Source organism: Micropterus salmoides, unplaced genomic scaffold (genome assembly GCF_014851395.1).
Source record: "Micropterus salmoides isolate LMB-PRFRI ecotype aquatic unplaced genomic scaffold, ASM1485139v1 Ms_hic_scaffold_17, whole genome shotgun sequence".
NCBI classification, from domain to species: Eukaryota; Metazoa; Chordata; class Actinopteri; order Centrarchiformes; family Centrarchidae; genus Micropterus; species Micropterus salmoides.
The window spans coordinates 23,450,179-23,472,561 of record NW_024040817.1 but is presented as its reverse complement, the minus strand read 5'-3'; the positions used below and the strand labels follow the sequence as shown (position 1 = coordinate 23,472,561).

The following is a 22,383-nucleotide window of genomic DNA, read 5'->3' as shown; positions in this document are numbered from 1 at the left end:
GTAGTAGACTGTGTATGAGGTGCAGAGGGGTTTAGGAAGTGAACTTACCCCGCTCGCTGCTTTTTAGACTTGTCTGAGATGCCGTCTCGAGACATGAGCTTGTTAAACACCACAATTCCAATGAGCATATTCACCTGAGAGCAAGAGAGAGATGAAAGTTTGATCAGGATTGCTATAACAGATGGGTAGCCAACAGGAATTCATGCACTGTATAAATCTATATTTTTATTTCTTAATGTTTCAGTTGATTGATTGAAGATGACTTTTTAATTGTCCCATAGACTCAAGGCTGAATGTGACAGTGCCTTTGCTGTCAGAGTTTCCAGGCTGACTTGCTCTTGTGCAAGAAGAGCTTTAGGCTCAGCTCATTTCACACAAAAAAAATAGTTTCCACAGTGGCTGTTGTGGCAATATGATTTACAACGACAGGCTCATTCACAGCTGAGTGGCTAGTAACGTCCAATCACATTCATGCCGGTATATAGCGTGGACATTACAAGCTGATTGTTCAAATATGTGTTTATAAATGGTGATTAGTTCTCTCAGCAGAAGCCTTGTCCTTGCTCAGACCCTTTAAGAGTTTAAATTTAACATTTACATATTGTTAAAAATGGTTAATTTGTTTGATGCAAGTGTCTCTGACTAAATTATACAAAATAGTGTGTCATTTGTGGTGACTCCCTTAAAGAAATAGTAAAAAAAAAATTAATCCCCACTGATTCTCATCCTGGCTTCTCTTACTAATGAGGCGGCCATAGCTAAGCCTGCCAAACATCTGGCCACAGTGACCCAGTCATAAAGATTCTATTAGGCACACACACACACAAATCTGAGCCAAGGGTTGCTACATGTAGACCTCTTCCGCTGTGAAATTCTGCCCATCTGGGAGATTTTCTATGCTGGCGACAAGTTCCTTCTAATCCTGGTTTCCAACATTATTTCATACTCATTCTTCCACCCTCTGTGGGTGTCTCTGTAGAGTCTCTGTTTGGGTATTCATCTGCTCATGATGTCAGCTGTGAGGTGAATTACCAACACATTACTTTCATACAACTTTGCTGTGTATGTAATGCATTCATGTTCTTATCAAGGTCTTTAACTAAATGTCTGCCTGGATTCTTTTTTTTTCATCTGTTACCAAGTTCAGCTTCTGGCTAGGCAGAAAAATGTTATAGATTCAATACACAGCTGCTAGAAATCCTTAGGAAACAACTGAGTAGTTGAGCACTTAAAGTCTGACTTTCATGTGGTCAGTTGAATTTTCAGTTATTGCAGCTTTTGCAGAAGCTGGATTTTAACTTGAAGCCCATTTCTCCGCCACATCTACGGTACATCTGGCAGCGTTTGCAGTTTGCTAAAAACTCTCTCTCTCTCTCTGATCTCCTTCCCCTCTCTTGTGTGTGTTTCGCTGCTGACAACTACCTGCGATGTGCCAGATTGTGAGTGCGCCATTGTCATGCCAGTCATGTCTGGCCCTAGCTCTGTGAGTCAGCATCATCCTGCTCTTCTATTTGCCCAAGGCCAGGTTCATTAATTAGAGAAGAGTCCTGTGGGAAGGTCTGTGTTTCTCTGCCCGACGTCCCACTCTCATTACAGCTGTTTGTTAGAGTGGGGGCCCTAGCAACAACACCGGGGGGCTGGGGACCGTTACATAGCAGATGGGGTGTGGAGTGCACATTGACATTGTGAAGGTAGAAAGCGTTGAAATTTGGAAACATTCAAAGAAACATCACACACTGACACACAGTGTGTGAGGACAACTGTCTTTTGATTTTACATGACGGCTGTAACCTTTGAGCTCTTATAAAGAGAGACCCCAAATGCCTAACATTTATTTCTTTATAATGTATGAGTTCTACTATATTAAATTGATGAACTTTGGATTTAGTAAAATAAAGCACCAACCTGACGGTTTTCTGGCTAGGCAGAAAAATGTTATAGATTCAATACACAGCTGTACAGTAGTATTGGAATCTACTATATTATCATAATCATGGATATTCAGCACTATTTAATCCCGTATTACATCACGTCCCAAACTGTAGCTTGATGAAAATGTCAACCTGCCACTCGCTTGTCAGGAATTTACTTAAACTAAAAACATGCATATCACCCTGCACACCCGTGGTGCTGTCCATGCTTCCTTTCCGACGTGTAGTATGCCGTGAGTGTGCAAGCAATGAGAAGGGGAAATCTTAACGTATGAGTAGACACACAAACAAAACAACAACAGCAGTGGCAGCAATTACCAAACTAAAGTTTAGTACCCCATCCAGACTTATTAGGCTTAGTGGTGGAAATATGCACCCAGGGATTAATTTAAGAGAAATTAGCTAATCCTGGAACCAGCCACGTACAGCAGCACACAACAGCAGATGATTAAAACACCAGTGAGATGCAATCAATGCACTCAATTTTGCTGTAGAACAATATAGAGCTATATTTACTAGTATATAAAAATGTCAGTTTTATAGCAATTGGCAAAAGCAAACACACATTATTATGATTGCGGTGCACACTGTTAGTCATATATTTATGTTTGAAAAGAAGTTGTTGTTTTTTTTAAATCTATCCTTAAATACATTGGGTACAGTGACTCATACTTTGAAAGTACACATAAGAGTGAGATATTTGGCTGCTGGGCAAGAATTCAGTCCAGGCATATGTTGCCGGGAAGCGCTTGTCTGCTGGAATACATTTTACTTTTTCTGAGCTGACATTTTAAACTCAAGGATCAAAGTCCTCAGCTCATCATTTTGTCGTGGACACCCCGGGTGTGTATGCTCACATGTGCACGTGGGAGCGGAGGGAAAGGGAAAATCCTCTGAGGTCAGCTGCGGCTGTTTTAGCAAAATATTTGTAGAATTATGCAATGTGACCAGTGAGAGATGGGAGCAGTCCATCTAAAAAGTGAGGGAATCTCGTCATGAGAGAGTATTTTGGACAGACTTACCAATACAATGACAGCAGCTGGCCCGACGAAGGCATAAAGCAAGCCACCCTCCAAGGATAACCAACAGCTAGAGAAAAAGAAAACCAGGGAAGTGTTTTGACACAAAACACAGCAAAAGCACAGAGCTACTGGTGTATAAAATATCACTTCACCACATTCAGGTCTCTCATTTCACTTGCCATGAGTGCCAAGCACTTAATCACCACAGGTACCCAACCAATTAAGGAACACATTTACCATAAAACTTTGAATAATAGCCTGGGCTTTTATTTGCTAAAATCACTGAATCGACCCTGCCTTTATTTGGGACAGGCGTCCATATGGGACAGGCCTTTAATTCTTTTTGCACAAAACTGAAACTACTATGAAACAGTTTATTTATTTCGAACAGAATAATACTTATGTAAAAATGATCAAATAATATCAAATACACGTCATTTATTTGATCTAGCTCCGACAGATGGCTTATGCGCTTTTATTTTGAAGGCAGCAACCTCACAAAAACAACAACACGGTGCAGGATGAGAGAAGTTAGCAGACAGAGAGCAATGAACTTCACATGACAGGATTCATAACTTGGATAAATGTTTCTGAAAAGCTGTTTTGATTCTTTTGATTGGTGGACCCTTACAGACTAAAGGAATATAAATAATCAAGGAACGGACACATTCGGACTGCATTTTCAAATTATTGTACTTGCAATTCTTTATACAGTATATTCAGCTGTATAGAGCAAAGCCTCCCCTGAATGAAAAACTGGATACAAATACAAATGTATGAAATAGACCTTAGCTTGAAACCTATAGGGGAAAAACTGGAAGATAGACTTTTCTAAACAGCAAAAGGAAGACTAGGGTATGCTGTGAATGGTAAGTAGTAAAGGGTAATGGATTCTGTTGTGCGTCCGACCCATCCAAACATAAATCAGAGGTAAAAAACTGATGATTAAGTGATGATATCCAAATCGAGTCATGACTGGTGTGAGGGACAGAGCAGGAAGTCTGAGAGTGTTACTCACTAGCTGGCTGTGCCGTAACCTCTTGCTCTGGTGAAACCTACTGACACTGCTACAACTAGAGCTGGAAGACCTGCAGACAGACAGAGAGAGAAAGATCAAAAGGGTGAGACAAAGGATAAAAGGAAGCCTTAATGGGGACAGTTGAACATGTCGGCCAAATAAGATTCTCCGTTGTGAACAACTCCATACGGCTCTTCCTTTTCAAATGCTAAGCAGCCATGCAATAGCACGTAACATGTGCATATGTGATCAAAACTGACTGAGTGCCCTGTAGTTAAGCCCGAGTGCTCTGCATGTGCTCCCTGACACACAGGTCTAACTGGGCTTGGATCCCAGTTCACTGTAGAGATGGAAGCGCTGATTTTGCATCTCAGGACATTCTTGTTGTGCATTAACCCTGCCATATGTCACACACACATGCAGTATGCCTGAGTGTGTGAGCATGCAAGACTAAGAGAGAGTTTATAAGGTGTAGCTTGGAGTGGTCAATAAGTCATGCATTAATTAGCTCAATCAAGCAATTTGCCTGTGTCTGCATGTGGGTATGTGTGTAAATGAGAGGCAGGGAGAGTGAGACTGAGTGTCACAGAGCGTGTGCCAGAAAAAAGAAGGAAATATGCTGGGCCCGTAATGAGTTTGGCTCTGAAATATTCATGTAATTAACAAAGCTGTGATTATGGCTGCAAATGAAAAGCAATTAGAAAAAGTCACATTAACATTAACAAATAAGATGGTGGGGAGCCAGGCCGGTCCACTAACCAGCATGCGCAAAGTTTCAATTAGACAGCAACATTAATCTAGCATTTACGGACATATAATAAAGTAAACACACACCTATACATTACGCAAGGACACTCTACTGCTAATCTAATCCAGATCCAGTCACACCCCAAATCCTCTGTTTCCATGGCAACTGATTTCAATCATTTGGGGAGGAAATTGCTAAAAGGACGTGTGGAAGATAAGCTGTTTGATCCCCTCCACTCTGCTCAACTGTTTCATTCATTTCATGTGCATTTGTAGGTATATTGGATAATTCTATAGCGGCCACCACATACCCAACAAACGCACATACACACACTGTGTCAGTATCTCTCTCTATCTGTGCCTGTACAACAGTCTATACAGTCTCCCTCCCCTGTATCAGGTAAGGGCATCAGTAAACTTGGCAGATTAGACTGGTTGGATCAATATCAAGTGAAATGAACAGACAATGTGTGTGTGTGTGTGTGTGTGTGTGTGTGTGTGTGTGTGTGTGGTGATGGTGGTGGAGCCTGCAGATAGTAATTTATACAGTTATCTCAAAGCATCTTGCTAGTGTTATGCAGATGTTATCATATGTTTTGATTATCCTCTAACACCACTGGTGCTTGTTGCGTCAGGTTATAGTACACTCAGAGAACAGCATAACAGAGTGACACGGAGGGTGAATGCAACAGAGGTAGAGCTGGATGTCTACAAAGGAGTGAGATTACCATTGCTCTGAATCTATACTGTGACATACTTTGTGAGTGTGTGTATTCATGTCAAATTTCATGTCTAGCTTTGGTTTAATTAGATGAGATCACATCAGTAAAAACTGTAATAAATGTATTTTGAGAAATGGAGTCATTGAAGCAGCAAATAATCATATACAGCAATGAAAAATGGGATACAAATGAGAATAGAGCAAATTACGGTTATTAAGCATAATGCAGTCAACAATTCTAACACTACAACATAATAATCTGTTACATTGTCATAAAAAATGCCTGTTTAGCTGCTCTCCATCACCAGCTTGTGTCACACAACAGTGGTTCAATCAGCCTCCATTTCCTGAAAGTGTCTTCATTTACTATGCTGAAAGTCCTCTGGCACACAAGGACGGTTTATATTTCCAGTAACAGCAACAGCAGGAATCTACATTAGCAGCTAGGTGTTGTAGTCAATTTATGAAGCGACTGTGTGTGTGCACTCGGAATGCTCTGCATGCACAGGAATGTACTGTCATATCGTATTAATAGTTACAAAGACTGTGCCGAAAACATTTTTCTTAAAACAAGACTAAAACTAAACACAAAGTGGAAGACTAAACAATCATAAATGTTGGATTAATGGACAAATAAACTAATAACCTGCGATAACCTGCTTGCATCTTCAGAATAACACACAGTATGGAACTGGTAAAAGAATATCTTCCCTCACCTAAATTTATCCTTTCCTCAGAAGATGATTTACCTGCTTGACCTGTTAAGAAGCAGCAGCTTACTTTTCAGTAATGTCAGATAGTAATGTTAGCTAATGTCACTGTTTAACCGTTTAATGACAATAAAGTAACTTCACAGGCTAAATGAATCAACGGTCCCACTAAAACCTTGAAACAAATGTAGCAAAAAACAGCTGGAAGAAATCACAAAAACAAGCACGCATTATCTGTGTGCTTTTAAATGTATGCTAATGTTACTTTCAGTCTTTCGTGTTTAGGATATTGACAGGAATGAGTGCAGGAGTAATGTAGGCTGACCATCCATCCATCCATCCATCATCAACCGCTTATCCTGCGTACAGGGTCGTGGGGGGTAATGTAGGCTGTCAACAATCTAAATCTTCTCCTTGATGTTAGCTAAAGGAATATTTCTATGTTAATACTATCATCTGTTTTAGCCGCTTCTCTCAAGTTAAATCCAAACAGTGTTTTACTGAGCAAGACCATGAATGCAAGCCGTATTGACAGGGCTGAGGAGAGGATGACACATATGTCTTAGAAATTAACTGTCTAATTGGACTGTCACATTAGTCGCTAATGGTTAGCAAGCTTGTTAGCAAGGAGAGCTTCCCTCTTCAGTAAAACGCTTTATTGTATGAACTAAGCTTATGTATAATCCTAAGAACAAAATGCCTGGCAGAGAAAATATACAGGAGCCCTATAGTGACTTATCAACGCTAGCAAGTCCGGGCTGACTAGCATGTTAGCGTTAAGCTAGCCAGCTACAGCAGTTCACCAGATATCTTTGCAAGTACTCCCTATGTCACTGAGCTTCTAAAACCAAATGTTTTACAAAGACATGTGAAATATGAATTTTGCTGTGACACTTGCAGGCCCTAAAACTAAAACTGAATCAAAACAAAGTGCCAAAATTCACACAGCATTCTTTCGTTTTGTAATGTATGATTGGTATTGTGGGTGCTCACCCCAGCCGAGGCACAGAAAACGCTTGCGAATGAGTCGTGACCTCATTTTCCCAATGACGGCCAGGTAGGACTGCCACGCCTCTGTCAGCACCCAGCAGAAGGATGCCAAGAAGAAGAAATGCAGGAAGGCAGCAGTCACAGTACAGAGGCCCTAAAGAGAGAGATGAAAGTCAGGGAGATAGAGAGAGAAAAAAACATTGGAGGCGTTTCACAAAAAAAACGCCTCCAAAAAGGTCTTTTTGTGAGAGGTGTTACAGTGAATCATCTCTTAGGACTAGTCAGCAGTGGAAAATGAAACCTCCACAAAATAAAGAGGAACGTAGGGAGTTATTTAGAAGACTAGGACTTCAATCTGGTTCAGCTGTGTTCCTCATTTTGATCGATACTGACCACCACACAGTACAGTCTTGCTTAGTCAGAGTACTCAAGAGTGCGGTGTGCCAAAAATGTCAGCACGACACTTTGAGAACTCCACTGTATAAACCATGTCTTCCGTTGTGCCAGGTGATTTTTTTTTGACAGTTCGTTTCTGTGCATTATGAAACGCTTGGTCAAAAGCACTATTACTGGAATAATAAATGTACTATGGAAATCCAGTTGTGCAGGAATAGAATGTCCTTTATGTGTTTCTGCTCACTGCCTTACCTTGCTAAGCGTTTGAGATTGTCCCACCAAAATCAATAAATTGGAGGCCAAGATGGAGAGGCAAAAATTCACCAAGATGATGGATCTCTCCGAACGGATATACCTAGAGAGCAGAGGATGAGAGAGAGTGAGGACAGACATGTGAGATAAGTATTAATGACAGATTGATGGACTGAACAGCATCTTTTTGGACATTGCAGAGTCATTAGCTTGATTTTGCCATCTGTCATGTGTGTTACAAAAATCTAATCACCACCCCCTGCTGCAGTTGAACCATTTGTTCCTTATTAGGCCTCACTGGAGTTTTGGCACAGCAGACGACACACACAAAATGTACTTTTTATGTACTGGTAGGAGCCAAATAGTGAGAAAAATCACCACTGTCAGCACAGAGGATGCAATGGTAGACTATGAAGTATGTGTTTGAGTGTGTACATGTACCTCCAGAAGGCAGCGTAGATTAGCAGCAGGATGAGCAGAGCGGTGCAGGAGACCCCACAGCCCACCATGAGGGGAACAGAGGGCATGCTGGTAGGACCCATGTCCTGAATTGGGTGAAAGGTAAGAAAGGGAAAAATGGATAATTAATAATTACAGCAAGGCATTATCCCACAGATCTTAGACATCTTATTTTATTATACCAAAAGAACTATACGGGTTAGTTAAAATCACAGTGAAATGGCAGTTAGAGCATCTGGAGCTTCTGTCTTATGCAATGGAATAGGTGGGTGGGCGTGGCTTAGTTTTGCTGACTGATATCCAAGTATACACCTTCTGCTATGACATCCCTCTGTTAGCTACTATGACCCACAAGCTAACGGTCAAACATTGTAATATTTGACAGGCAGAGAAAAAAGAGGAATTTTGTTATAAAAACATAAAAAAATAATACTGCACATATCAAGAGATAACTCAAAAATTAATATGATGGATTTCGAAAGGGTAATTTCTTAAACTGTGTCTTTACACTGGCTTTGCAACCCGCTTCATGCCGCTTTACATGGAACACACACCGCTTAGCTTTGCTATGAGAATGCATGCATTTACACATTCTCATTCAGGTAACCAGCCGATTTCCAAGGTAGAGAATGTACACTGGGAGCCTGCTGTGCACCCATGTTCAACAATTGCATAATTTCACGTGTACAAGGGTAAAAGCACTAGACCATAACGCATAATTAAGCGATTTAGGTCATGATGTACAGCGGACCTCTGCTTTGCCTCTCTCTCTCTCTCTCTCTCTCTCTCTCTCTCTCTCTCTCTCTCTCTCTCTCTCTCTCTCTCTCTCTCTCTGTGCCTTTGAAAGGAGGGGAGCAGACAAATGAAGCTGCGTGGAGAGCATACACCCTGCCGTGTCCCAAATGGGCTTAATGTTTGGCCTGCTTTTAAGTTCTCAATCACACAATTTACCTCAATTTACCCCCTAGAGTGGCTAGCCTTCCCTTTCATCTCAAAGATTTATCACTGTACACACATACTGCACAAGGTGTCTTTTACTGCAAATAAAGTACATACTCACACACAAAGGCACATCCAGGCAGATGTGCCAACGGCCAAGTAATTGAAAGTCAGTGTTTAAGCCATGTGTGTGTGTGTGTGTGTGTGTGTGTGTGTGTATTCAAGATGAGCTGAAGGCAGAGGAGTAAAGCAAGAGAGAGGACTTTAGAAAGGAATAAAGAACACACGCTTAAAAGAAGGAGTAGGAGATAAATTCAAAGAGAGATGGAGTGGGAAGAGTTAAGGACAACTAAGAGAAAGCAAGGAGGAGGAGGAGGAGGAAGAAGATTTAGATAGGGAGAAAAGAGAACGAGTGAGAGTCAAAGCTTCCCTTTTAGTGGTTTTCCCTGGCCCATCAAAGGAAGCCAATTTCTCCAGAGGAAAGTGAAATAGGCTGGAATACCAATACGACGCACACACACAAACACGCTAGGAGGAGAATGGAGGTGAAACATAATCAAAACTGCCTCCTAAGAAAGGAGAGACCCAGAAAAAAGAGAAAGAGATAGAGGGATATGACAAGCACCTGCTTTAGGAAAAAGGAAATGCTTAAGAGGGGAGTGAGAGACAACAGAGACTCAGTGTGTTTGATATTATGTAGAGAGGAAGGTCAAAGGATATACCGGCATTTGTGTTTTTTTGAGGTCTGACAGATCAAACATGGAGGACCCATGGGGAATGAGAGACACACACATACACACAAGCCTCGTGAATTCCCCTTTTGTCTCTGTCTGTTTTACTTTGTCTTGAATTAGCCTCTGCCAGGCAAGTAATCAAATGCATTACACTCTTACTCGTAATTTACTCAATATACATCCGCAAATTGTCCCTCAGCTCTTCATTGTGTCAATTTGTCTAACAGTGTTTTCTTAATTGGTACGTTTAGGTTATGTATGTGTGATGAGTTTAGGCATCTAATTTCATAATGCGGAAGGATGCTATAAAAGAGGAAATGAAAAAAAAAGGAAACACCCACACAAACACACAAATAAAACACACTCGGCCTGAGGATACAGTGTCACACAAATGCCCTGCTCTAAATAGATATAGTGATATTATGTTGCAGTTGGAGGGGATATGTGGATGTGTTTGGTATGTGTGTGAGACAAGAGAAAAGCACAGAGAGAGACTACAGATTAGAAAGAGTGTGCTGAGGCTCTGCTGTATATGGCCAGGCTCCCCTGGGCAGCTTGGCTACCATGTGATGGAGAAGATAGCTATTTTCAGCTCAGGAAGTTTAACCTACTTATCCTCTCACTCAAACCCCTCCTCCCTCCACTCCTACCTATCCTCCCTTTCTCACCCTCTCTGTGTCTCCCATTCTTCCTCAATATACCTGTACCTCTTATTCACTCCTCAGCAGCTGCGGGTCTCTCTGTACAGTGCTGAGATCACACAATAATGCACACGTTCTAAGTAATTCTGCAAATGCATCCTCTATGAGGAGTATGAGAGGGCTCAGAATACTCTATAAAACAGCTGGCACTGAGTGTCTGAGTGTGTCTCACCACTCGTGTAGTGTGGTGTTTTTGGTGAGTGTCTCATAGGCCCATATAGACTGAAAATGCCATGTCTCTAGTGGAAACCTTGAAGAAAGTCCATTGTATACTTTCAAAGACTATTAGTTCTTGAAAAGATGGCATTTTGGAAACTTGAGTTTTTTAATCCATTAAGTTCTCACACCAAAAGACCAATCATGGCATTTGTCATTGTCTTAGAAAACATATGAGCTCTGTATGATCTCTATGGTTAAGGTTGGTTTGTGTTGTGTTTAGTCAACTTAAACTACTATGTAAAGGGTATGGAAGGATCATGGTTCAAACTTTTCTTTGCAGAAATGCTACAGTGTCAATGCTAACATGCTAAATTTAATTTTTTGTTTCACCTGTTAGCATGCTAATTAGCATTACAAACAAAATGTTGATGGGAAGTGGGATGATGGAATCTCATTAGTTTTTGTTTTTTTTATCATAAACCAAAAAGCTACTATAATTATTATTTTAATATTAACAATGGATGAAATGAACACATGTAGGTAAAGGTTTTCAATTTTCACCTGACTGAATACGTGAATTCCTCTCAGCTCTATGGAGTGTTTACGCTCATTGATTTTGGTTTTAAAGCCGCCAACTTCACTGATTTGGTTCACTATCAATGCTCTCATTATAGACATAGCAAGCAGCTTTTCTTGTTGAAAAGCTTTATGAACCCACTGTATGCTACCTGTTTCGTTAGGTGTTGGTGGAGAGCAAAACAGTACTAAAAAAAGAATGAAGATTGGATCTACATATTTAAGGTGACTTCAAATGAATTCAACTCTAACTAACTCGACTTCAAATTAATGCTGATGTTGCTCCATATCAGCGGGTTGTGTAAACAGGCTAACAGTTAGCTAACATGTTCAGCATATCAGCTTAAAAGGTGATGACATGAGTAATAAGTGTGTTTACAGCTTATTTCTGATGCTACCATGTGGCCAAAAAATCAGTTAATGCAGGTTAGGGAAAGAGTGTTGCAAGTGGGATGCGAACAGTGTGTCATATCACATGACTGCTGACCGTTCCATCCACACTGACAACAAATAACAGCATGTTACTTTTGTCCTTGCATTTGAGAGAGAACAGTCATAACTAAGAGTTTTTCTGGTGAGGCAAGTCTCAGGCTCTGAATACTCTATATGCATCCATTTGTGGGTGTCTTTTGCCATTTCTCATAGTCCCATGTAAGCTGTGAAAATGCTATTCCTCTTGCTAAATATTTCTTGAAAATATGGCATTTTCAACATTCAAGTTACTTCCGCAGTCACATGCTCCATTTGTCCTCACATAGGCACACACAAAAGTATTCACAAGCAGACTGTGCCCCTGCAGCGATGTAAAACTCTACATCTTGCTAATCTAGTGTTCCTGCTATTCAGTTGCCTGTTTTGCTGTCATGGCACCAGGTAAATATTGCCTGCGATATGCTTCAACAGAATCACTTCAGCAGACCCTCGAGGGTTCAGCTTGACAGGCTCTGGCTTCAGTGGCCTCAAGACAAACCATAAGTCTCCTGTCATTGTGTGACAACCTGGAGAGCTGACATAGTGTAAAAATGTTAAGTCATCATATCAAGTGCTGGCCTTAACTTCAGGGTTTTTTTTTTATATATTATTTGAGGTGTGTGTCGCTTGTTTAAGCAAAATGTACCCGGTACAAAACAAAGGCCTAATCCCAAAAACATGTTTGAAATTAAAGCAAATAGCACCAAGATACACTGTTTCTTCAAGGCTACTGTCAAAACCATCTCCGCCCAATCATAGATACACTATAACAGGCCCAGGTGATGGTTCACACAAATCTTCATATCATCACATTGCAATTTTGAGCTTACCAAAAGGGTATTTTAACCTTCATACAATTTGTCACATAAGAAAAACCAAATGAAGTTGGAGACATGCCGAAACAGCATGCCCTACTTAAAATTACTGCCTCTAATCAGCCACCTGTTTACTGGTTTCCACTTATTATTTATTTATTCACCATTCTCTTTCAGTGCTGTTCATACTGTGTCATATTGTATATACTGTATACCAATACACCTACCTCAGGTCATAAGGTCATAGGTCTTATTTATTTATCCCAGCATCCTTTGCACTACACTCCATCACACTGTGTACATGTGTACATGTATGCCTGTATGTGTATGTGTACCTGTATATCATATCCACCTTCAACATGTACATAATGAGAATAATAGTTTACTCTTACATCCTTTGCAATCTGATCACTGCACTATTTATCAATATGTCCATATTGTTTTGTTCATAGTGCGTTTATTAATGTTGTCTATACTGTAGTTTGTGTCTGATTTTATTTTATTATTATTTTATTATTGTGTTATGGTATTTTTGTATGAATAAGCACATCATGAGCAATGTACAATCCTGACTCAAATTCCTCGTATGTGTACGCATACCTGGCAATAAAGCGGATTCTGATTCTGATTCTGATTAAAATTGTTAACAGGGATTCTTGCGGTCAAAAAAGCCACCACAGCCAAAACTATACCTTCTGCTATCCAATTATCAAGTAAATCTGTCCTCACCACACCCACGCTCAGCCATTATGCATCTTCAGCCAGAGAAATAACTAAATAATTGCACCTGTTTATTCTCTCATCATCCTTTCCCTTGTCACTAACTCACCTTCAATTAATGTGACAAGGGATCCAAAGATTCTAATGCAATTCCACACAGAGTCCCTCATAAATTAAAGAAGCCCCCCATCTTTTAATTACGGTTGACAAGTGCAAGGTATTTGCATACTGTAACCTTGTAGGCTTGCTCCATCTAGGCCAGGCCTTGTTGTCTTTCTAAACACTCTCTCCAGTTAAGTTATAATAAGCTAAAATATGAGTTGCCATCTCAGAGTGCCTCAATCATCCCTATCGTCCTTCCACAGTCAAGTCAGGGACTTTGGCCATTAACAGTCTAAATAATAGACTCAGCTGTGAGATTTTTCCATTCTGATTAGCTGCCTGTGAGCACTAATGACAGCAGGGGAAACAGACTCAATTCATCTCAAGCAGACCCAATCATTTCACGAGACTGATTGGGCCAAAGACAGTTAGCCTGGCAGGTAAAAGAAGCTGTGAGAAATCCTTCACAGCAGAAGCAGAGATCACCTCGCATATTGTTCTGTTGAGAAAATTGCTTTGATACCATAATTGGCTTATAAACGAGCTATGGAAACGCAGAAGGCACCCCCGCCTCTTCGCAGTGCCTGCTGCCTTATTTGTCTCCTCCTAGCCAATCTGTGTCTGTAGAACGTGTTTGTATATTTGCTGGTGTACTCGTTCACACTCACTGGGATTAAGGTCTCAGGTGCTGTTTGAACCACTGACCTTTTCACTCACATTTCTGGTTACCTGCTCAGGCAAACCACAAATCCCACTGTAGCCGTAAAAAACAAGTTTGAGAGAGGCACTTGAAAAGCTGTAATTAATTTTCACATCAGCGCAGCCAGGGAAGGAGCCTTGTGTGCTGACGAAACTGAAGTGAAGAGGTATAACTCTCTTGATTAACTTGAGGCACAGAATGTTAAACTGACTTTTATAAAGCCAATACCCCCTTCAACTCCAAATCCCATGATCCCTATGAGCACTATGGAGTCCAGACATATCCGTAGGGTTTGTGTTCCCACTGGAGTCATTTTGGGAATTAAGTGACTTGGTTTATTGTAGGGCTGCATGACCTCACTCACTCGACTCCTCTTTCTCCCTCTCTCCCCTCTGTTTCTCTAAAGTAACAACCTCTGTCTTGTCTGATAGTGGTCTCTCTCTCTACGCACACAACCACACACATGCACACACAGAAATCTCAGAGGCTATAGAAAGTAAACAGGATTAACTGGCTATCCTCGCTCCACTGTAAACGGCCTGTAATGGCAGCACTGCTTCTAAATCCCTCCATCTCTTTCTCTCCCCCTCCCTCTGTCCCTTTTCTATTACACATGGAGGTTAATCCCCCCCCCCTCCTCCTTGTCCCTAGCGCCATGGCCCAGGATAAGCTGTCAGAGCTGGGCCTCTGATACTCAGCTCTGCTCCAGCAGCCACAGAGTCTGGACACAGCATATGAATGCATGTTTGAGTGTGTACATGTGCAGTTTTGTGCGTGCAGATTTGTATGTATGCGCTTGTGTGTGTGAGGGTGTATAAAAGTGCAAACATCCGTACCTAGTTTTCTGTGTTTGCATGTCTGGATGTGACTAGGTTTTTTATGTGTTGCCAAATTCAATCCGTCTCTCCCTCCTCTTTTATGGAATCCAATCTCCCCTGGAATAAAAATCTAACTCTGGAGGGCTGTAAAGCAACAAAGTGCACTCAGCACTGGCCACAGCAGCTCCTGACTGAGAGCCATGAACACAAACACACTGACCCATACCTTCCAGTCCTTAGCACTAGGTCTAATGGTGGTACCGGGGGCTGAATGTTGAATCGCTAATGACTAACGCACTCTTCACAGATGTAACAAATGTCTAAAAAAGTCAATGTGCGTTGCCTCCTAGTCCTCTTTCACTCAACATGGCCGACCTGCTTGCTGCAGCGAGGGAAAAGTCAATATTGTTCACTTGGAAGAGGAGTCACAGGAACCAGAAACAGCAGCTGGAATGACCCATTAAGCTTATAGGTTGTAACCACCATGTTTTCCATATAGTGGGAATTAATGTTTCCCAGAGTTCTGTAAAAGGTTCCAGACCTCTGTGAAGTAATTCAAACATTGAAGGACAAAATAATGTATAACTGAATTTACTCACCTGAAGGCAATTACATTATTTTGACCCCTTTTACATTTCTTAAAAAAACTAAAGAGGGTATCCAGGGGAAGATGACAGGAATCAAATTATTCAAATATGATAAAAAGATCCCCAGAATAAAAATCCAACTGAATATTGGAGGTTTATATCATCCAGCTATCCAGTATGATCAGCACCTTTAGCATAGCCAGGGCTTCTAAAAGGCAAAGGATCAATCACTGCCAGTTCGGCTTATCCAGTGTCCATTGTTTTCAGCTGTCACTTGGATCACTCCATCCTGTGTGACCTATTGGACACCATTCAAGCACCCTTGGTTGTGGAAGTTAAAATCCCATTCATTTTCTCTAGACTCACACATGCAGCACTCCATCCACCAACGGTGGGCAGAAGCTAAAGGTTACACTGTTGAGAAAATTAATTCACCTTCACATTCTGGATAGATTTGACAACTATGATGCCATGTGTTGTTACCAACTGCAAGGAAGAAGCATTTTACATTTGACAGGCTTCTTCTCCATTGCAATGGGGACTGAGGCTCATGGTTAATGTAGTATTTGGAGCCATCCGCCAAGTCAAACATAATTTCCCAGTAACAAAGTAAAAATAATTAAAACCCATAACATAAGCCTATAGGATAATTAAATTTTTTGTGTGACTCCTGTGTTTCTTTGTTGAAGACTGGAGAGAAGAATATTAAGTGGTGAATTTATAATGGTGATAAAATACAAGCAGAACCAGCAGCTCTTTTCACTTCGCAGCTCTATAAAACTGGGTTTAGACTCTAGTCCAGCTGAACCTTGTAATGTATCTTTGGAACATGAGAGGAAACAAAGACCCCAGAAAAAAACATTGACACATATGTAGAGAACGTTACACACCAAGCTAATGTAATGCGCAAACCGAGCCACAGTGTTTTTTTCATTTTCATTTGATGCAGTGTGTATGTAAGGACAGGCACATCTTACCAGCAATGTGTTTTGATGCACAGCACCAGAGAGTTCTATGTGGGAGCACCGTTTTACACTGAAAAGGTTACAGATGTCCACGTATGCCCACAGCTATTTATCTCAGCGACACTGGTTGTTAATGCATTATTACTGAGAGCAGACAACATCTCCTTTCCATCTCTTCGTCTCTTTCTCTCTCCTTTCCTCTCTCTCACTCTCTCTCTTAGTTCTCCCTGACAGCTGAGACCAGACTGCCTTTTCTGTTTGGTTGAACATTTCCTTCCCCAAATCCTCCATTCCTCACAATCACTTTCCATTTCTGTGACACCTGGAGTTAGCCTCCAGTGCTTGCTAAGGGATCTGCTTTGCTGGCTCCATTTTCTAACCTAACCATTAAGAGAGAGAAAATCACACAAAGCTCCCATAGATTCTAGTGTGTAACAACACATTTACCCAAACTCCCTCCACTCCCTGATTATTTAATGTGTCCTCGTGGGCATTAGGTGCAAGTAAGCATGAAGACAAACTAACAGCCAATGCTGAGGGGAACATTGTGTGTCCAGTGAGGGAGCTGTGGCATAAAGTGACACAACAGCTGAAATTGTTGAAAAGGAGGATGGAATTAGTGGCAAAAGTAGGGTGGTATAGAGAAAAAGGAAAACGAGGAGATATTAATGGGAAATACATCTAGGAGGAAAAAAGGTCGCAAGAAAGTAGGAATAAATATTACATTGGGTTAGGTGTGTATAGAAGGAAGGTGTGAAATAAATGAGATGACGATATGGGATGTTATACAATTAATGAATAAGGGTCTGTTGGACGAAGTCAGGCTGTGAGAGGAAGGTGAACTAACAGCTGTCAGGTCTTTGGATGTCCATTAGTTAAAAATGTGAGAATGGGTCAATGTTTCAGAACAGGCATTACCCTGAACTGCTAAAAAGCCTTCTTTAATCATGTCAAACACACACTGCAAGCCACGGGAACTATTTATAGAAGCGCAGGTTACGTGCCGCTGGCAAAATCACACACAGACACAATAAAATCTCTTTTCTTTCCCCTGATGCCTCTTCTCTCTCCCATCACATGGAAGTAGCTCTCTGAACAAACTGACCTTTAAGCTTAAAAAAAAAAGGAAAAAAAAGAAAGTTGCAGAATGTGGAGATTGACAGCCGATCAACATATAATTAGACAAGCAAAGACATACTGATCAGAACAGCTTCTTATACCGTGACAATGTTAAACGCTGACAGCGTTTTCTTCTTGTCAGTGGTGCAAGGGAAGATGCTTGTCAAAGTAAGACACCTTACGTTCAGATTTCACCAGTCACATCAACACCATCCATCCATATCTCTCTAAAAAGACAATAAATGTTCTTACAGCCTGTTGTATTTTACATTAAAGTCCAACTGACAGGGATGCCATCTAAATCCATACTACGGTAACTCATCAGCTCACTGACCTGGCCCCTGGTTAGCCCCCACAGAGTCCCACAGAGTACATCAGGCTATGCATTAGTGACTCACCGGGTCTTTAGCTTGCTGCGCTAACACGGCGTAGGTGGATATCCTGCTGCACAGGCATTTGGTGTGGACAGTGGTTGACGCGAGCGTTTGGCAGCCTTCTGTGCCCCAGTTCTCTGCGCCAGCTTCCCTGGAGGTGTGGAGAAGGGGGGTAGAGGCGGGTAGGGGAGGTGGCACAGGGGACATAAACAGTGAGCGTTAGACAAATACACACAGAGAACTGTCCCATGACTAAAACACGTCTATAGTAAGTTTCCAACTCAAGGTGGGTAGAACGTTTTCAGAGCGTAGACATTCTTCACCATCAAGTTCACCAAGTTTACACATTAACTCTATAGGTTTAATATGCAGTGATCACCACTCCCCCCCCCCCCCCACACACACACACACACACACACACACTGACAGGCTCTTACACCATGCTGGCATTAGAAGCCAATGTCACTCCATTTGCTCTTGAGTCTTCTCTGTGTTTAGCACCCCAAATATTTTCTTTCTCATCTTTGGTCCTTTATTCCATCTCCCCTTTCTTGCCAGAATACTCTTAAGAGACTTGAGGCCTTGAGGACAAATGAAAAGGGTTGCATCAACAGTTTACAAAGACCAGGGAGCTTAAATGGTGTATGGGCTTTATTTAGCACTAAATGGTCAATTGCTTTGACAGGCAACAAGTTACTGTGGAAAAACGCCCAGATTCTCATACAATTGAACCTTCTACACTTCCTTGCCCTACATCTTTGTCATCTTCTCCTTGTTTGCCCCGATCAATAAGATTTTAACCGAACTAATCACCCTGGTGCTACACATTAACCTCATGTTTTAACCTGGATATGCTTCTATTCTAGTCTCCAGAGACAGATGGAAACATTATGGGAGATATAAGAGCAGGTACAGAGATGTTCCAATGGGGTCAAGAAGGCCAACTTCATGATTGCTGCATAAAGAGCTTTCAGTCCCAGTTAATGGAGGCAACAGAGGAATTATGTCACTGTTTCTGCATAACTGCATTAGCTGCTGGTCTCGGTACGTAGGAACAAGGGGATCTAGAAGAGGAAACCTCAGCAGAATGCAGATTACATTTGTTCTTTTTCTTCTTTAAAATTTAAAATATAAAGATTTGTAGAGCAGAAAGATCTGTATGAAATGCAATCATATTGCAGACAGCACGGTGTACAGTGTTGGTTCACCACTAATGCTTTAGTGGAGATCTTAATTACCCCCTCTCAAGCTAATAGCAATGAGAACCCTCAACAGCAGATGGAGAGATATTTAATCAAGTGTTGCCTATATAAGGACTTTAACATATTAGTATTTGAATAAAATCTGCAAGCTTCAAATCATTCAACATACAAAAAATATATAGGCTTTGAATGGCAATATTTTATATATGAGCATCATTTATATCTCAAGGGAAGGCTTTGGTGACAGTTTCACTTTATGTGAATGATAAGCTGGCTTGTTGCATTTCTGATATCTTACTGTAAGAAACATTGTTTATGTTACCCTGCCTTTGGAGAACAGACAGACAGATTGCTTAACATCTAAAATTTGAATTGAATTTCAAGATATTGTTCTAAGTATAAGTATACTAAGCTAAATAACCTAAGCTAAATAACCTAAAAATAATAAAAACTCTTATAGTTGCACTATGGATTACTAGAGGTACTCCCTTACCTAACTTATTATCATTATTATAAGGATCTTTTCTTCATGAACATGGTTGTTTATTTATTTCTTATTTATTTTTACTATACCAGCACATCCTGCTCTGCTTTCATTTTCACATAGCATTTTATTTTTGAATGTAACAATGAAATCCAAACACACATCTGTTAAAATATATTTCTAACTTTTGCAGCTGTGTGCTTTTATTTTGGAGGTTAGATGCAAAACACAGAAGTCTTGGATTGATTTTATTTGTCTGCTGAGTTCATAATTTATTCTTAAAAATCAAGTATTTTTAATCAGTAGAAACTGAATGAACTAACATGTTGATTTGTCTCTGCATCTTGTTTAAAAATGTAAAAAAGAAAAAAGAAAAGAAAAGAAAAAAAAGTCACACAGTCATATTTTGGATTCTTCTGCTGTCAATCAAATAAAGCAAGCGAACGGTTAAAAAAAGTAAATGAACCACCCGGCAATGACAACATGTTAACCGCAGAACAGTACAATACATCACTCAAGAATAAATATACTTATGCTGTGACAGCCCACTCAAACATGATCAGTCTGACTCTAAATGACAAGAATGTGTCAGCATTAATTCTCAAAAGTATATCTGAACACGAAGGCAAGCAGACAAACACACTCCCACAAACACGCACACGCAGCGACACTCAATTCCTAATGTCAGTAATGAGATGTGAGTACAATTCCCTAATGATCATAATCTGCACAGTGACACTTCAAAGACTGAAGATCGGAAAACGAGCAACAGCAGTGAAACCTAGAGACAGCTTGACAGGTAGCAGCATTGTGTGTCTCTGTGTGTGTGTGTGTCAGAGACAGAAATGGGAGAAAGACAAGAACAGGAAATATGGGAGACAAGAGATGTCATGTAAAGTATGACACAAATGGCTTTGTTCACACAAGTAAAACATAGCCATATGAGCTCTGACTACACATGCATTAATGATTGTGTGTTAAATGGGCTGACAGAGGGACATGCGAAGCATACAGCCAAACGGTCTAACTACATGCAACTAAAACACTGACATATCAAGTACTCTATGCCAGTCTGGCAGCAAAAATGACGTTGGGGTAATGAGAAACTGTCTGACAGCTCACAACAGGGGGTCGCTGCTAAAGATAACTTCAACACACATGCACAAATACACATTATCTGTGACCTCTATGTTTTGGCAGCTGAATTTCAAGCTTAATTGACTGCTGACCCCCATCTAGTTCAGCTGGATTTGATTGTTGGTATTGATGTATCAGCAAAAAGCCAGCTTTGACTTTTGTTCTGTTTTATTACATCCAGAGAGTTGGAACAAGCCCTGATCTTTGTTATTGCTGATCCACTACAGCTACAGATACCCAGTTCTGCTGTGTTCCCCGCTGGGCTCATAGATGTAATAGATTATCAGTCGGGTTTAGCTGACGAGGAAACATTAAAAGGACATGGCTTTTGTTTTACTTTTGTTATAGCACTTGAATGAGCCTGGAGCTGCTGCCGACTCCTCTTACCATGGAATACAGGGACCAGATGTACAAACAGGTGTACATATCAGTGCAGTTGGTTTATAGACTATGGATCCCAAATGTATACTGCAAAGACATAAACCTGGCAGTATCCAAACAAATGCTAAGATGTGTAAATATACGTAACACCATCTAGTTTTCTAGCATTGCGATATTCAATACATCTGTTGTTTGGTCTTGACTTTGACAAAGAATCAAGTTTTATTTAATGGGTGTTAGAGTTGGCTTGATTTTGACAGGTAGCTACCCCTCAGTATACACAGGGATTACAGTTTCCTCTGATCAACCTGAGCCAAAAACCTAACAAATATACTCAACATGACAGAGAGTCTACAGCATTCACTCTGTGAGGCTACACAGCAGTGCTTTGAGCTAAATGCTAATGTCAGCAAGCTAACATACTCACAATGACAATGCTAACATGCTAATGTTTAGCATGTTCATTATCTTAGTTTAGTGTGTTAGCATGTTGACATTTGATAATTACGTCCAATACAAAGTACAGCTGGGGCTGATCGGAATGTCAGTCCCACCAGGTGTTAGGTCATGAAACAAAGTGTTTAACACATTAAACTCATGGTGGCGCTAGTTGAGAACTGAGGGGATATAATTGGGATACATTATCAACCATCAATGTCTGTAAAGAATTGTGTGCCAATCCATTTGTATGTATGATGAAATATTTTACTGGATAAATGAACTCTTTGACCTGCTGGTGGCACTAGAGGAAAAATAAGGGGATATGCTGTGCTTGGCATTATTTCTCAGCAGTATGCTAAAACATGCACTTTGTACTGCAGTAACATATTTCTATGCCTTCTAATTTGTTCCCTAATTGCTTGTAAAATGCTGTTGTAGCTGCTAAGACAAATAGGAAAAATACTTCCTGAACAACAGCATAAATTGACCTTTTATGTCTACTGAGAATATATTGGCACCGACTCTTGACTGAAAGGGCAGAGCTATGAAAGCCAATTGCACCCTGTTAAGAAACAAAAAAAAGGTTAAACATGCTTTGAATTATTAAAATTGAAGGGCTTGATGCAGGGTTTTGAGCTGTATGGAAATAAAGCCACTGAAAAAGCAAGCCATCCATCTGCCTAACACATAGACATGATTAGTGGTGTGTTGC

The 22,383-nt window shown here is 40.6% G+C and overlaps 1 protein-coding gene across 11 annotated transcripts in view; it reads right to left on the bottom strand.

The window, feature by feature from the left end:
* Positions 1–22,383, bottom strand: part of adgrb2 (adhesion G protein-coupled receptor B2) — a 214,629-nt gene that overhangs the window by 37,450 nt on the left and 154,796 nt on the right. For all 11 annotated transcript variants that reach the window (XM_038724746.1, XM_038724739.1, XM_038724744.1 and 8 more), the window contains 7 exons: positions 18,051–18,177; positions 8,229–8,332; positions 7,788–7,890; positions 7,143–7,293; positions 3,972–4,041; positions 2,954–3,020; positions 49–134 (listed from right to left, as the gene is read on the bottom strand). In XM_038724746.1, the coding sequence (XP_038580674.1) occupies positions 49–134; positions 2,954–3,020; positions 3,972–4,041; positions 7,143–7,293; positions 7,788–7,890; positions 8,229–8,332; positions 18,051–18,177 (708 nt within the window). The remainder of the gene's footprint in view (positions 1–48; positions 135–2,953; positions 3,021–3,971; positions 4,042–7,142; positions 7,294–7,787; positions 7,891–8,228; positions 8,333–18,050; positions 18,178–22,383) is intronic.